The 15,826-nt window shown below is 38.4% G+C and overlaps 2 protein-coding genes and 2 long non-coding RNA genes across 4 annotated transcripts in view; all 4 read right to left on the bottom strand.

Annotated features, from left to right (window-relative positions):
* Positions 1-4,162, bottom strand: part of LOC149702996 (uncharacterized) — an 80,834-nt gene extending 76,672 nt beyond the window's left edge. Inside the window, exons 1-3 of the mRNA XM_089866922.1 lie at positions 3,879-4,162; positions 2,882-2,967; positions 2,744-2,823 (exon numbers count right to left, since the gene is read on the bottom strand). Of these exons, the coding sequence (XP_089723048.1) occupies positions 2,744-2,823; positions 2,882-2,967; positions 3,879-3,972 (260 nt within the window). The 5' untranslated portion in view covers positions 3,973-4,162. The remainder of the gene's footprint in view (positions 1-2,743; positions 2,824-2,881; positions 2,968-3,878) is intronic.
* A 917-nt stretch (positions 4,163-5,079) lies between these two features.
* Positions 5,080-7,346, bottom strand: LOC149702995 (uncharacterized). Its single transcript, XR_016381913.1, has 3 exons — positions 6,963-7,346; positions 6,791-6,899; positions 5,080-6,713 (listed from the first exon to the last, which is right to left on the bottom strand). It is a non-coding gene; the product is annotated as an uncharacterized LOC149702995 (long non-coding RNA).
* Positions 7,347-7,601: 255 nt separating this feature from the next.
* LOC149702994 (uncharacterized) lies at positions 7,602-12,317 on the bottom strand. The gene is made up of 4 exons (XM_089866899.1): positions 12,224-12,317; positions 11,227-11,312; positions 11,089-11,168; positions 7,602-10,606 (listed from the first exon to the last, which is right to left on the bottom strand). Exons 1-4 carry the CDS (start codon positions 12,315-12,317, stop codon positions 10,471-10,473), a joined length of 396 nt encoding a protein of 131 aa, XP_089723025.1. The 3' UTR covers positions 7,602-10,470.
* Positions 12,318-13,372: 1,055 nt separating this feature from the next.
* LOC149702993 (uncharacterized) lies at positions 13,373-15,791 on the bottom strand. Its single transcript, XR_016381676.1, has 3 exons — positions 15,408-15,791; positions 15,236-15,344; positions 13,373-15,158 (listed from the first exon to the last, which is right to left on the bottom strand). It is a non-coding gene; the product is annotated as an uncharacterized LOC149702993 (long non-coding RNA).
* Positions 15,792-15,826: the final 35 nt, after the last annotated feature.

Raw genomic sequence — 15,826 nt, 5'->3', positions numbered from 1 at the left:
ATTCCCAAAAGGAATATTTCGCCCAAAATCTTTTATTCTCCTTTCGCCCAAAAGTTTTTATTCCCCTTTCGCCCAAGCCCGGAAGTTGAGATTTAGATTTGGTTAGGTTTGGTTAGTTTAGGTTTGTTTGGTTTGGTTAGGTTAGGTTAGGATGGGTTGAATTGGATTGGGTTTGGTTTGGTTTGGTTGGGTTGGGTAAGATTGGGTTTAGTTGGGTTGGGTTTTGTTTGGTTAGGTTAGGTTGGGTTGGGTTTGGCTAGGTTCGATTAGGTTTGTTTAAGTTAGGTTAGGTTTAGTTAAGTTAGGTTGGGTTGTATTCATTCAGTTTGCCTATTATTGCGTTTTAAAGGTATTTTGTGCTACCGAATTGGTGTCATATAAAACCGACAAACAGGTCGGAATTGTACTTTAGCGCCATCAGAATTATTGGTGGATATTTGAAACTGGTAAGCCTTGCCATAATTACCACGGGCTTGAAGCATTTGCAGACAAGGTAAGCAATAGACCACTTTGATGTAACTGAGAGGGAAAGACACGGGGGTAAAATTTTGCATTCCATCTCGCCTTTTAGCGTCTGCGCTGTAGGCTTGGGGGATCATAAGAGTTCGCAGTCAGCAAGGGAACAACCCTCATGTATGTCCTGATACTAAGTTTTACCTACCCCTATTTTATTAAGATTTGATACCCTCGTGGTATAGTGTTAAAGTGTCTTACTGCTGCGTGAGCGACCCGGGTTCGAATCCCGTCTGCGACCAAAAAATATTTTAATTAAAATAAAATCTCTAACCAAGCTCAGTTACCCCCTATGGGTGGGTTGAGGTACTATCGGAATCCTTTTAAGCTAAAATCTAACGATAACGAAGCGACTACCCCGGCCACTACTACTACTACTACCATAAGTGGATCATATTACAGCTCCCTATAAGTACTGGACGTAGGTTATGCTTTTATATACAGCGTTTTCTTCCAGGACATCCAAGCCCGCCATCTATAGCTCAGTTTCACAAGTTTAGTTTGCCCATTAACCCGGATCTGGAGTTACGTTAGCCTACGGAAGTTCCGGTTGATGGGAATGGCTGTCAGTGTCGTGATTAGTGTGAAACTTGTTATCGCGTTATAATTTTGATTTAGAATGGCTCATTTTCCTTTTGCTAATCAGGAAAAAGGCCTAGGATCAATGTATTTAATTACAATGCCCGAATGAAAGACACATTGAACACGATTTATGTGATTTTAAAAGCACTTAACCGTAAGCGACTAAAACGTTTTGTAAAACTGAAAAATATTGACCAGCATCTTTCGCAAACGGAAAACGTTAAAGCATTGAAAAAATTTGTCAGACTTAAGAAAGGAAAACAAATTTCTAACCCATAATTAGTAATAAATCTGTCCAACTATTCCCGCTAAAACCTTTAAATCGGTCGAAACTCTGTTCTGTATTAGGAATGCATGAAAAATGTTCTAGCATGATGAAGGCTATTTTGATCATTTGAATTCATATTAATTTCCTTTCCAACACAAGCCTTTAAAAATTGAGCGAAATACCTACAGACCAGCCACTTATTTTTTAAAATCGGAAACATAAAGTGGACTTCTACTATTATATTCACAACCCAACACTATGTATGGAACAACTTGTTCCCTTCAGCGCTCTTCTCTCTCAAACCTTTTTTCATTGACTACTACTTACTTCCGTTTGCTTCCCCACTTTTTAAAAATTTCTTTCGCGCCAAAATCATTCCTTTGGTTTAGTTCACAAATTCGCCGCTGCGTTTCGCATTTACCCTCTTCCCTTCAGTGCTGGGAGACAATGCTGATGCACAGCGATGCTATATCGTCCTGTACTTCTAGGGAGCTGTAATATGATCCACTTCTGCTACTACTACTACTACGACGACGACGGCTCGAGTCAAACTAAGAGCCTCATCGTATACTACGATGTGGCTAAAACACTACGATGTGGCTAAAAATGTTTTTACAAACGGAAAAAGCCTGATATATACCAGGGATAGATTTATTTTTTTAAGACGGAATGGGTAACAGGGTTATTCGGGTGCGCGTCCAAGTCTACGACCCCCTTACCCGTGACGGAGGGATATGAAAGAAGAGGCGGGTCTTATTTTCGTTATGGCGTTGTATGTATATCCGGGTCTAATAAACGTCGTCTGCCCCTTCGTCTGCCAAGTTGGAATGGGCTCGGATTGTAATTTTTGAAAGAACATTGTTTAAAATGGAAGTTACACAAGACATAGGGCTTGCAACTGAAAAAAAAACGGGGAAGACCCAAGAAAATTAAAAGTGAGTTAGAATTGAGTAAAAGTCTTCATAAATATTACAGCACGAACAGGTTTTAACCAAACACTAAGCTCACAAAACTCCTGACCATTCACTAAGCCTTGGTTAACTTTACAACCATAGCCCACTCGATCCGCGCTCCCGGACGCTGAGCTGCTCGCGCTATAGCTCGAGCAACTTGCGTCGTGACGCGCGTGATCGAGTGGGCTATGGTACAATTCAAGAGGGGTCGTAGTAGAGGTAAACAGGAATTACGTATTTTTGGCCCTCCTTGTCAGCAACGTCACCAATACGTAGTTTTAGTGAGCCAATAAGATAATTTAATTTTTTGGTTACGTGTTGAAGGAAGGGGCTATATACTCGGCTATGAGTCGGACTGCAGTAAAGGCCAAACGTTGTGCATTCCGTCTTAAAAAATAAATCTATCCCTGGTAGGACAATTACCTACCAAGTGAAATTCGTCCGCCTGAAGATAACTTGCGATATTAGGTCATTTAATTTTGAAAACGGTTCAACTAAGTCGGAATCCTACGATAAATATCAAAATATAAATCTTAATTTATGAAGGAAATTTCAGATTTCTTACCTCCATAATGCCTATAATCAAGGGATTTTCATTTGAAGCTCCGGGTGTGTCACACTCGCCTGCTATTTGCTTAGCCATATTTGAAACTGAAAAAAAAAACAATATCGATAAAAGCTGCATATAGTGACTAACGTCACGACTCGTACGTAGATTAATTCACTCGATTCTGTCCTTGCAAGTAAAAACAATGAGATCATAAGGTTTGAAAGGCAAGTTCTTTTAAGTATGACACGTTATGCTAAAGCTAAACCACGCTAGTTGTAGAACCGGGACCCACCGGGAGTTGCGGATGGTCCTTTCCCATTACTTGTTTGAAGAGTATATCAGAATATGAAATTAGACGAAGTGTGACTATAGACCCGAAATTATTCCTGGTCTGTGGTGTGACTAACTTATGATACACATAAACTTATCATACATAATAAATACAACCAGGGGTAAATAACGAAAGGAGTTAGAGACGCTAGCTTCCGTAGTGTAGAATACAGTGGGACTTTCAAACGTAGACACAGAAAAGAGAAAACGCCTCGGTCGCGCCGTCTATAATTCAAAATAAGTATGATATTTTCCAACCAATAGCGTGGAAGCAAAGTTTCGAAAGTCATGCTGGGATATCGATTTCCTCCTGTCTGCTAGTTTTCGTCTGCTACTTTCGTCTGCTAGTGTTCGTCTGCTTACGACTAAGTGACAATTAGGCTTAGAGTAAAGTTTATTCATTAAGGTGCACTTGAATTAGAAACATGCAATCTTAAAGTTGGTAAATTCCTTTTTCGATAATGAAATGGAATTAAAGTAGTTTTTGCATCCTTCAATACAGTTTTAGTTGTTTTAATTTCTTTAGTCACAGATACAGTCGATGATCCTGATCCCACAGTTCCCACTGGTACTGACTCGGAAAAATCACTAAGCCGACTCTGTAACCGCGCACTTACGGCAAAACAAGTTTGAACACATTTTGAGGATTTCCCCGGCTTCAAATTGCAAATTGTTGACTTACCTTTCTTCTTTAAATCGCTGTTTACTCGCGATTGAATATAATAACTATATTGGGTTGATTTATGAGACGACTTCACAACATCGACACCCGCCATTTTATTTTACCCAGAATACCTTGCGGTGCGAGATTTTAAGGCAAAACTTTTAAGGTTCTGGTCTTATTTACAATACAGTTCCAAAGATGGCACTACGTTAGTTACAAATTCTATGACGTTTCAAGGTCCCACTGTATTCTACACTACGGAAGCTAGCGTCTCTAACTCCTTTCGTTATTTACCCCTGATACAACGTTTTGTTTCGGCCTCTTTTTTTGGTATTATCCCATTGAACCGAATCCCATTCGACCGAAACCGCTTTTTGGTTTTTTATGGAGAATATATTTAAATTTCCAGCCCAATGGCGGGTTTCTGCTGAATGGGAATTTATTTGAAAGAATTAGTTAATTAAATGTCTGTGAGGATTTCGAATCACCGCAGCAGCATGGTAGAATATCAGGCTTGTAATTCAGAGGCTCGGGTTCAAACCCAGAGAAGGAAATTGTAAGTTAGGTTAGGCTAATATTTTATAAATCATTTAACTATTCTACGCCTTTTCTAAAATATTTATGTTTAGCTTCATTGACTTCTCAAATAATATGCCTTTTCCAAAACATTACTGTTATGTTTGGTTTGGTTAAGTTAGGTTAGTAATATTTTATAAATCATTTAACAATGTTACGCCTTTTCCAAAATATTGATGTTTTATATCTTCATTGACTTCTCAAATAATATGCCTTTTTCAAAACTTTACTGTTATGTTAGGTTAGTAATATTTTACAAATCATTTTACTATGGTACGCCTTTTCCGAAATGTTCATGTTTAGCTTCATTGACTTCTCAAATAATATGCCTTTTCCAAAACATTACTGTTATGTTAGGTTAGGTTTGGTTTGGTTTGGTTTGGTTTGGTCAGGTTTGGTTAGGTTAGGTTAGGTTTAGGATAGGTTAGGTTTGGTAAGGTTTGGTTAGGTTAGGTTAGGTTAGGTTAGGTTTGGTTTGGTTTGGTTTGGTTTGGTTAGGTTTAGGTTAGGTTAGGTTAGGTTTGGTTTGGTCAGGTTAGGTTTTGGTTTGGTCAGGTTAGGTTTTGGTTTGGTTTGGTCAGGTTTGGTTAGGTTAGGTTTGGTTTGGTTTGGTCAGGTTTGGTTAGGTTAGGGTTAGGTTTAGGTTAGGTTTGGTTTGGTTTCTTCTATTATTCGAACCTTACAGGAGGGATTTCTACAATTATAGTAACTAGTTTTAGCCTTTTTCTTATTCAATTGAAACAAGTAGCCATTATTAATGTAAAGAAAGCCTCCTTTATTAGCAATCCTCTCAGTTATCAATCACTCTTAAAGTTAAATTTTACATTTCAAACATCAATATATATATATACAACGAAAACTGTAGGGAAAAAAAGCCTTACAAAAAGTGAAAACGTTTGCTTTTTAAGTTTTGATATATATTTTCCCCAAACCGCACATTTGGGCTGTTTTCGGTTGAATGGGAAACGCGTTCGGTCGATTGGGATTCGGTCGAATGGGACACAAGCCTTTTTTTAATCAAAAGTTCAATTACGTAAAAACAATGAGACCATAAGGTTTGAAGGGCAAGTTCTTTTAAGTATGACACGTAGCTAAAGCTAAACTGTGCTAGTTCTAGAACCGGGACCCACCGGATATGCGGAGTCTCTGTGTTGCGGGTGGTCCTTTCCCATTGCTTGTTTGAAGAGTATATCAGATTAATATAAAGTTAGACGAAGTAGACCCGAAATTATTCCTGGTCTGTGGTGTGACTAACTTATGATACACATAAACTTGTGATACATAATAAATACAACGTTTTGTTTCGGCCTCTTTTTTTAATCAAAAGTTCAGTTACGAAAAAACAATGAGATCATAAGGTTTGAAGGGCAAGTTCTTTTAAGTATGACACGTAGCTAAAGCTAAACTGTGCTAGTTCTAGAACCGGGACCCACCGGATATGCGGAGTCTCTGTGTTACGGGTGGTCCTTTCCCATTGCTTGTTTGAAGAGTATATCAGATTAATATAAAGTTAGACGAAGTAGACCCGAAATTATTCCTGGTCTGTGGTGTGACTAGCTTATGGTACACATAAACTTATGATACATACTAAATACAACGTTTTGTTATGGCCTCTTTCTTTAATCAAAAGTTCAATTACGAGCACGTTTAGAAACGTAAACATTTGCAAGATACACGAATCGTGACAGTTTAATTATTTCCAAGGGGTCAAACACTTGGATGAAAATAATACAAGGTGAACTACGAGAACGTTGTGGTTCGAAATCAATACGATGTTAAAGTCTCCGAAATAGGTTTACGCGAGAAGAACAGAGTGCCTATCCCCTTGGATAACGGAAATTTATTCTATAGCAATCATATTGTTTTGGCAAATGGGTATAGTTTCATTAGTATTGTATTTATTTCAGTCGAACATGATGTCGTAATTAGTTTCTCGATTATAAGTATAGCTCACGCTTAACTTTCGAAGCGGTTCACTTTTCATTATCCTTGACGACTTGTGGGGTGGCGTAGCGGTTAGCGCTTTCGCCTCGCAGCAAGAGAATCCCGGGTTCGGTCCCGGACTGTGGCACGGGGTGAAAATCTGGGAACAAATCCTTCAGCGTAGAGTTTGCAAGTTCAAAAGTTAAAAGGAGTTTTCCTCCGCGGTCTAACCCGGTTTCTCCTTTCCATCAAAAAGTTGCAGAGGTTAACGGTAATAGTGAATATAGGGCGCTGTAGGTTAGCTGTGGCATAGGGGCTAGCCACCACCCTCCTATGAATTGTAAAGGGACCCACCTGTAAATAAGCCACAGGCTTAGTGTGGAAATCCCTTCATAGTCAAAGCCTAGATTATTATTATTATTATTACTTACGATTGAACTAGCTTTTGATGCTCAGCATTCATTGGCATACTTTTTGCCACAGACTAGAAAACTTCATTCGCTTTATAAAGAGCCCATAAGGTTAATGGTTCTCCTTTCCCTTTAAGAAGCCTTGAAATAAGTTCTCCCACCTCTTTCAGAGCCTTGAAATAAGTTATCCCACCTCTTTCCAGAGCCTTGGAATAAGTTTGAAGCTCTCCCATCCCTTTAAGAAGTCTTGGAATAAGTTTGAAGCTCTCCCATCCCTTTAAGAAGCCTTGGAATAAGTTTGAAGCTCTCCCATCCCTTTAAGAAGCCTTGGAATAAGTTTGAAGCTCTCCCATCCCTTTAAGAATCCTTGAAATAAGTTTGAAGCTCTCCCATCCCTTTAAGAAGCCTTGGAATAAGTTTGAAGCTCTCCCATCCCTTTAAGAATCCTTGAAATAAGTTTGAAGCTCTCCCATCCCTTTAAGAAGCCTTGGAATAAGTTTGAAGCTCTACCATCCCTTTAAGAAGCCTTGGAATAAGTTTGAAGCTCTCCCATCCCTTTAAGAAGATTTGAAATAAGTTTGAAGTTCTCCCATCCCTTTAAGAAGCCTTGAAATAAGTTTGAAGCTCTCCCATCCCTTTAAGAAGCCTTGAAATAAGTTTGAAGCTCTCCCATCCCTTTAAGAAGCCTTGAAATAAGTTTGAAGCTCTCCCATCCCTTTAAGAAGCCTTGAAATAAGTTTGAAGCTCTCCCATCCCTTTAAGAAGCCTTGAAATAAGTTTGAAGCTCTCCCATCCCTTTAAGAAGCCTTGAAATAAGTTTGAAGCTCTCCCATCCCTTTAAGAATCCTTGAAATAAGTTTGAAGCTCTCCCATCCCTTTAAGAAGCCTTGAAATAAGTTTGAAGCTCTCCCATCCCTTTAAGAAGCCTTGAAATAAGTTTGAAGCTCTCCCATCCCTTTAAGAAGCCTTGAAATAATTGTGCAATCCTCTTGTTCCTTTAAGAGGCTTTGAAATTTCCTTAAAATAAATATGCAATGCAAAAATTACATATAGGAAAATGTAAAAATAAATAGAATGAACAAAATTTCACGTTGCATTATTAAACTAAGTTAATATTTATTTAATCTTAATTACTAAGTTCGTTTGAACATTCCCGCTGAGCTAGATCGAAAACGACAATAGTGAATACGTCAAAGAGAAGAAACATCTTGCAAATAATTTCTATTACTGATCGACTATATTAACTATAAAATAAACCGTATTAAAAGGATAGAGTGTCGTTGTTAGTTAGCACCTGGCTCTATCAAGATTGTAGAGTCGTGGAAAAAAGGGCTCAAATATTTTCATATCTCTCTATCATGGCTCTCGAAAAGTTAACCATTTTCGACCACGCGTGTTCGGAAGAGGACGTCCGCGGTCCGCCATATTTTTATTTATTCAGTTCCTAATTGAGTCAGTTATTAGTACAAATCCCAGACAATATCGAAGTTCAATGCTAAAAGTTTTATTGATGAGGTTCGGTACCAGGCATCCATAGCTTTATGATATGGGACACAAAGATTAGAAAGACCAAAAAAGAAAGACAATAGATGGGCCGCAATTGGTGCCATGTTCAGTTTATCTGGTTTCATTATTTGCGGGAACTAACGCTTTGCGACAACGTAAAAAACAAATCTGACGTTTGATGTTCAGCTGCAAAATAGTTTTTTCGGTCAAGTGAAACTATGCTTCATCGATGTGCTGGGTCTTACCTCAACAGACTGGCCCCAAGACTTCGTTACGGAAATCCTGTGCACGTGGCAGGCGCGAAAAAGCGCCTGGTGAAGAACCACCTCTCAGCAACTTTCCACCGTCCTCCACCTCTGTTATGCATTATTTGTTGACTGAGTTTCAGTTTCATTCATTTTGTACTTAATTTATTTTTTGTATTTCATTTTATTTTGGTATTTGATTATTTTATCTTATGTATCTGATTCCAAATTTCCCTGACCTAAGCGCCCCCACAAGGGAGTCGCCCTGATCAAAAGGGGTGCACTTTCTGTGGCTATATGTAAACCTGTAAAAGCCTTCCTCCTCCAAGCCATCTTCCCTCTTAAACACCCATGGAACTTCAAATAAAACAATCTGAAATTACGACTATACTAAAAATTAGATGAAAAATTTGTCCCAATTTTGCTTTTCGATAGATCAATGGACTCAACAGATAAAGGTAGTGTTGTGCTCCATATATGAGAGTAGAGAGCCGTGACACGTTTATTTCAAAGCTAACAACACCCTAAAACAACATTACGCGAAACTCAATTTATTTGAAAATTCTGCCCCATTTCGATGAAACGTGGCTGAGTTTAAACTTTTAAGAGTAGAAAAGCGTTCTCACTTCAATCCAAGTGCTAACTAACGTACATCACTTTATCCTTTTATTACGGGATATTTTATGATTTGTACGATGTTTTCCAACAAAATGTTTTTCATCTTTGCTGTATTCGCTATTTCTGTTCTCGGGCAAGCGCCTTTGGCGTATTCACTTCCTATTGGTAAGAAAGCTCTGAAATAACCTTCGTTTGAAACTGCTTATTCATGTCGGTTGAAAGGTCAATTTACCCCTAAAAACTAGAAAGAGATGAAACCTTGTTAGAAAAATGGAAAGAAAGTGAACGAAATTGCACGATTCGATTTAGAATTTTGTATTCACAATAGGGGATTGTAAAAAAGAAAGAGGTCACGTGAAAGTGTTTTCAGTACTGCCAGATAACTTTAAAAAGAAGGCTGGACATATTTAAAACGTCCTACTACACCCCCTCCCCCGCCCATAATCGTTTTTTTTTTGGTGGGACAAGGCCTAACTGAAAACTTTATTTTGTGGATTTGGGCGCTGCAGATAATTAAACGTTTTAATTTAAAACTGAAGGTGAGTTTTTCTTTTACTACGTGCAATATGAAGTACGTTTGCATTACATTGATGTTTATTTTTTATAAATAAACGTCCAACTAAAGGAGCGTCTGCTCAAAGGTTCAAAGCAGCTGCACCACGTGACGAAACACTTTTTAGTGCCTATTTTGATCATTTGAATTCATATTAATTTCCTTTCCAACACAAGCCTTTAAAAATTGAGCGAAATACCTACAGACCAGCCACTTATTTTTTAAAATCGGAAACATAAAGTGGACTTCTACTATTATATTCACAACCCAACACTATGTATGGAACAACTTGTTCCCTTCAGCGCTCTTCTCTCTCAAACCTTTTTTCATTGACTACTACTTACTTCCGTTTGCTTCCCCACTTTTTAAAAATTTCTTTCGCGCCAAAATCATTCCTTTGGTTTAGTTCACAAATTCGCCGCTGCGTTTCGCATTTACCCTCTTCCCTTCAGTGCTGGGAGACAATGCTGATGCACAGCGATGCTATATCGTCCTGTACTTCTAGGGAGCTGTAATATGATCCACTTCTGCTACTACTACTACTACGACGACGACGGCTCGAGTCAAACTAAGAGCCTCATCGTATACTACGATGTGGCTAAAACACTACGATGTGGCTAAAAATGTTTTTACAAACGGAAAAAGCCTGATATATACCAGGGATAGATTTATTTTTTTAAGACGGAATGGGTAACAGGGTTATTCGGGTGCGCGTCCAAGTCTACGACCCCCTTACCCGTGACGGAGGGATATGAAAGAAGAGGCGGGTCTTATTTTCGTTATGGCGTTGTATGTATATCCGGGTCTAATAAACGTCGTCTGCCCCTTCGTCTGCCAAGTTGGAATGGGCTCGGATTGTAATTTTTGAAAGAACATTGTTTAAAATGGAAGTTACACAAGACATAGGGCTTGCAACTGAAAAAAAAACGGGGAAGACCCAAGAAAATTAAAAGTGAGTTAGAATTGAGTAAAAGTCTTCATAAATATTACAGCACGAACAGGTTTTAACCAAACACTAAGCTCACAAAACTCCTGACCATTCACTAAGCCTTGGTTAACTTTACAACCATAGCCCACTCGATCCGCGCTCCCGGACGCTGAGCTGCTCGCGCTATAGCTCGAGCAACTTGCGTCGTGACGCGCGTGATCGAGTGGGCTATGGTACAATTCAAGAGGGGTCGTAGTAGAGGTAAACAGGAATTACGTATTTTTGGCCCTCCTTGTCAGCAACGTCACCAATACGTAGTTTTAGTGAGCCAATAAGATAATTTAATTTTTTGGTTACGTGTTGAAGGAAGGGGCTATATACTCGGCTATGAGTCGGACTGCAGTAAAGGCCAAACGTTGTGCATTCCGTCTTAAAAAATAAATCTATCCCTGGTAGGACAATTACCTACCAAGTGAAATTCGTCCGCCTGAAGATAACTTGCGATATTAGGTCATTTAATTTTGAAAACGGTTCAACTAAGTCGGAATCCTACGATAAATATCAAAATATAAATCTTAATTTATGAAGGAAATTTCAGATTTCTTACCTCCATAATGCCTATAATCAAGGGATTTTCATTTGAAGCTCCGGGTGTGTCACACTCGCCTGCTATTTGCTTAGCCATATTTGAAACTGAAAAAAAAAACAATATCGATAAAAGCTGCATATAGTGACTAACGTCACGACTCGTACGTAGATTAATTCACTCGATTCTGTCCTTGCAAGTAAAAACAATGAGATCATAAGGTTTGAAAGGCAAGTTCTTTTAAGTATGACACGTTATGCTAAAGCTAAACCACGCTAGTTGTAGAACCGGGACCCACCGGGAGTTGCGGATGGTCCTTTCCCATTACTTGTTTGAAGAGTATATCAGAATATGAAATTAGACGAAGTGTGACTATAGACCCGAAATTATTCCTGGTCTGTGGTGTGACTAACTTATGATACACATAAACTTATCATACATAATAAATACAACCAGGGGTAAATAACGAAAGGAGTTAGAGACGCTAGCTTCCGTAGTGTAGAATACAGTGGGACTTTCAAACGTAGACACAGAAAAGAGAAAACGCCTCGGTCGCGCCGTCTATAATTCAAAATAAGTATGATATTTTCCAACCAATAGCGTGGAAGCAAAGTTTCGAAAGTCATGCTGGGATATCGATTTCCTCCTGTCTGCTAGTTTTCGTCTGCTACTTTCGTCTGCTAGTGTTCGTCTGCTTACGACTAAGTGACAATTAGGCTTAGAGTAAAGTTTATTCATTAAGGTGCACTTGAATTAGAAACATGCAATCTTAAAGTTGGTAAATTCCTTTTTCGATAATGAAATGGAATTAAAGTAGTTTTTGCATCCTTCAATACAGTTTTAGTTGTTTTAATTTCTTTAGTCACAGATACAGTCGATGATCCTGATCCCACAGTTCCCACTGGTACTGACTCGGAAAAATCACTAAGCCGACTCTGTAACCGCGCACTTACGGCAAAACAAGTTTGAACACATTTTGAGGATTTCCCCGGCTTCAAATTGCAAATTGTTGACTTACCTTTCTTCTTTAAATCGCTGTTTACTCGCGATTGAATATAATAACTATATTGGGTTGATTTATGAGACGACTTCACAACATCGACACCCGCCATTTTATTTTACCCAGAATACCTTGAAACGTCATAGAATTTGTAACTAACGTAGTGCCATCTTTGGAACTGTATTGTAAATAAGACCAGAACCTTAAAAGTTTTGCCTTAAAATCTCGCACGCAAGGTGCGAGATTTTAAGGCAAAACTTTTAAGGTTCTGGTCTTATTTACAATACAGTTCCAAAGATGGCACTACGTTAGTTACAAATTCTATGACGTTTCAAGGTCCCACTGTATTCTACACTACGGAAGCTAGCGTCTCTAACTCCTTTCGTTATTTACCCCTGATACAACGTTTTGTTTCGGCCTCTTTTTTTGGTATTATCCCATTGAACCGAATCCCATTCGACCGAAACCGCTTTTTGGTTTTTTATGGAGAATATATTTAAATTTCCAGCCCAATGGCGGGTTTCTGCTGAATGGGAATTTATTTGAAAGAATTAGTTAATTAAATGTCTGTGAGGATTTCGAATCACCGCAGCAGCATGGTAGAATATCAGGCTTGTAATTCAGAGGCTCGGGTTCAAACCCAGAGAAGGAAATTGTAAGTTAGGTTAGGCTAATATTTTATAAATCATTTAACTATTCTACGCCTTTTCTAAAATATTTATGTTTAGCTTCATTGACTTCTCAAATAATATGCCTTTTCCAAAACATTACTGTTATGTTTGGTTTGGTTAAGTTAGGTTAGTAATATTTTATAAATCATTTAACAATGTTACGCCTTTTCCAAAATATTGATGTTTTATATCTTCATTGACTTCTCAAATAATATGCCTTTTTCAAAACTTTACTGTTATGTTAGGTTAGTAATATTTTACAAATCATTTTACTATGGTACGCCTTTTCCGAAATGTTCATGTTTAGCTTCATTGACTTCTCAAATAATATGCCTTTTCCAAAACATTACTGTTATGTTAGGTTAGGTTTGGTTTGGTTTGGTTTGGTTTGGTCAGGTTTGGTTAGGTTAGGTTAGGTTTAGGATAGGTTAGGTTTGGTAAGGTTTGGTTAGGTTAGGTTAGGTTAGGTTAGGTTTGGTTTGGTTTGGTTTGGTTAGGTTTAGGTTAGGTTAGGTTAGGTTTGGTTTGGTCAGGTTAGGTTTTGGTTTGGTCAGGTTAGGTTTTGGTTTGGTTTGGTCAGGTTTGGTTAGGTTAGGTTTGGTTTGGTTTGGTCAGGTTTGGTTAGGTTAGGGTTAGGTTTAGGTTTAGGTTAGGTTTGGTTTGGTTTCTTCTATTATTCGAACCTTACAGGAGGGATTTCTACAATTATAGTAACTAGTTTTAGCCTTTTTCTTATTCAATTGAAACAAGTAGCCATTATTAATGTAAAGAAAGCCTCCTTTATTAGCAATCCTCTCAGTTATCAATCACTCTTAAAGTTAAATTTTACATTTCAAACATCAATATATATATATACAACGAAAACTGTAGGGAAAAAAAGCCTTACAAAAAGTGAAAACGTTTGCTTTTTAAGTTTTGATATATATTTTCCCCAAACCGCACATTTGGGCTGTTTTCGGTTGAATGGGAAACGCGTTCGGTCGATTGGGATTCGGTCGAATGGGACACAAGCCTTTTTTTAATCAAAAGTTCAATTACGTAAAAACAATGAGACCATAAGGTTTGAAGGGCAAGTTCTTTTAAGTATGACACGTAGCTAAAGCTAAACTGTGCTAGTTCTAGAACCGGGACCCACCGGATATGCGGAGTCTCTGTGTTGCGGGTGGTCCTTTCCCATTGCTTGTTTGAAGAGTATATCAGATTAATATAAAGTTAGACGAAGTAGACCCGAAATTATTCCTGGTCTGTGGTGTGACTAACTTATGATACACATAAACTTGTGATACATAATAAATACAACGTTTTGTTTCGGCCTCTTTTTTTAATCAAAAGTTCAGTTACGAAAAAACAATGAGATCATAAGGTTTGAAGGGCAAGTTCTTTTAAGTATGACACGTAGCTAAAGCTAAACTGTGCTAGTTCTAGAACCGGGACCCACCGGATATGCGGAGTCTCTGTGTTACGGGTGGTCCTTTCCCATTGCTTGTTTGAAGAGTATATCAGATTAATATAAAGTTAGACGAAGTAGACCCGAAATTATTCCTGGTCTGTGGTGTGACTAGCTTATGGTACACATAAACTTATGATACATACTAAATACAACGTTTTGTTATGGCCTCTTTCTTTAATCAAAAGTTCAATTACGAGCACGTTTAGAAACGTAAACATTTGCAAGATACACGAATCGTGACAGTTTAATTATTTCCAAGGGGTCAAACACTTGGATGAAAATAATACAAGGTGAACTACGAGAACGTTGTGGTTCGAAATCAATACGATGTTAAAGTCTCCGAAATAGGTTTACGCGAGAAGAACAGAGTGCCTATCCCCTTGGATAACGGAAATTTATTCTATAGCAATCATATTGTTTTGGCAAATGGGTATAGTTTCATTAGTATTGTATTTATTTCAGTCGAACATGATGTCGTAATTAGTTTCTCGATTATAAGTATAGCTCACGCTTAACTTTCGAAGCGGTTCACTTTTCATTATCCTTGACGACTTGTGGGGTGGCGTAGCGGTTAGCGCTTTCGCCTCGCAGCAAGAGAATCCCGGGTTCGGTCCCGGACTGTGGCACGGGGTGAAAATCTGGGAACAAATCCTTCAGCGTAGAGTTTGCAAGTTCAAAAGTTAAAAGGAGTTTTCCTCCGCGGTCTAACCCGGTTTCTCCTTTCCATCAAAAAGTTGCAGAGGTTAACGGTAATAGTGAATATAGGGCGCTGTAGGTTAGCTGTGGCATAGGGGCTAGCCACCACCCTCCTATGAATTGTAAAGGGACCCACCTGTAAATAAGCCACAGGCTTAGTGTGGAAATCCCTTCATAGTCAAAGCCTAGATTATTATTATTATTATTACTTACGATTGAACTAGCTTTTGATGCTCAGCATTCATTGGCATACTTTTTGCCACAGACTAGAAAACTTCATTCGCTTTATAAAGAGCCCATAAGGTTAATGGTTCTCCTTTCCCTTTAAGAAGCCTTGAAATAAGTTCTCCCACCTCTTTCAGAGCCTTGAAATAAGTTATCCCACCTCTTTCCAGAGCCTTGGAATAAGTTTGAAGCTCTCCCATCCCTTTAAGAAGTCTTGGAATAAGTTTGAAGCTCTCCCATCCCTTTAAGAAGCCTTGGAATAAGTTTGAAGCTCTCCCATCCCTTTAAGAAGCCTTGGAATAAGTTTGAAGCTCTCCCATCCCTTTAAGAATCCTTGAAATAAGTTTGAAGCTCTCCCATCCCTTTAAGAAGCCTTGGAATAAGTTTGAAGCTCTCCCATCCCTTTAAGAATCCTTGAAATAAGTTTGAAGCTCTCCCATCCCTTTAAGAAGCCTTGGAATAAGTTTGAAGCTCTACCATCCCTTTAAGAAGCCTTGGAATAAGTTTGAAGCTCTCCCATCCCTTTAAGAAGATTTGAAATAAGTTTGAAGTTCTCCCATCCCTTTAAGAAGCCTTGAA

Source organism: Phalangium opilio, unplaced genomic scaffold (genome assembly GCF_054372755.1).
Source record: "Phalangium opilio isolate 3A_F unplaced genomic scaffold, DU_Popi_V2 ptg000017l_1, whole genome shotgun sequence".
Lineage (NCBI taxonomy): Eukaryota > Metazoa > Arthropoda > Arachnida > Opiliones > Phalangiidae > Phalangium > Phalangium opilio.
The sequence above is the reverse complement of the archived record's forward strand: the minus strand, read 5'-3'. Positions and strand labels throughout refer to the sequence as shown.

Bases quoted from the DNA above. Each gene is read 5' to 3' on its own strand.
- LOC149702994 (XM_089866899.1), bottom strand. From the start codon at position 12,317: ATGGCGGGTGTCGATGTTGTGAAGTCGTCTCATAAATCAACCCAATAT. The intron at 11,169-11,226 runs GTAAGAAATCTG...TATTTATCGTAG, and splicing joins TGATTATAGGCATTATGGAG to GATTCCGACTTAGTTGAACC. The intron at 10,607-11,088 runs GTAGGTAATTGT...TTTTTTTTTCAG, and splicing joins AGGCGGACGAATTTCACTTG to TTGCAAGCCCTATGTCTTGT.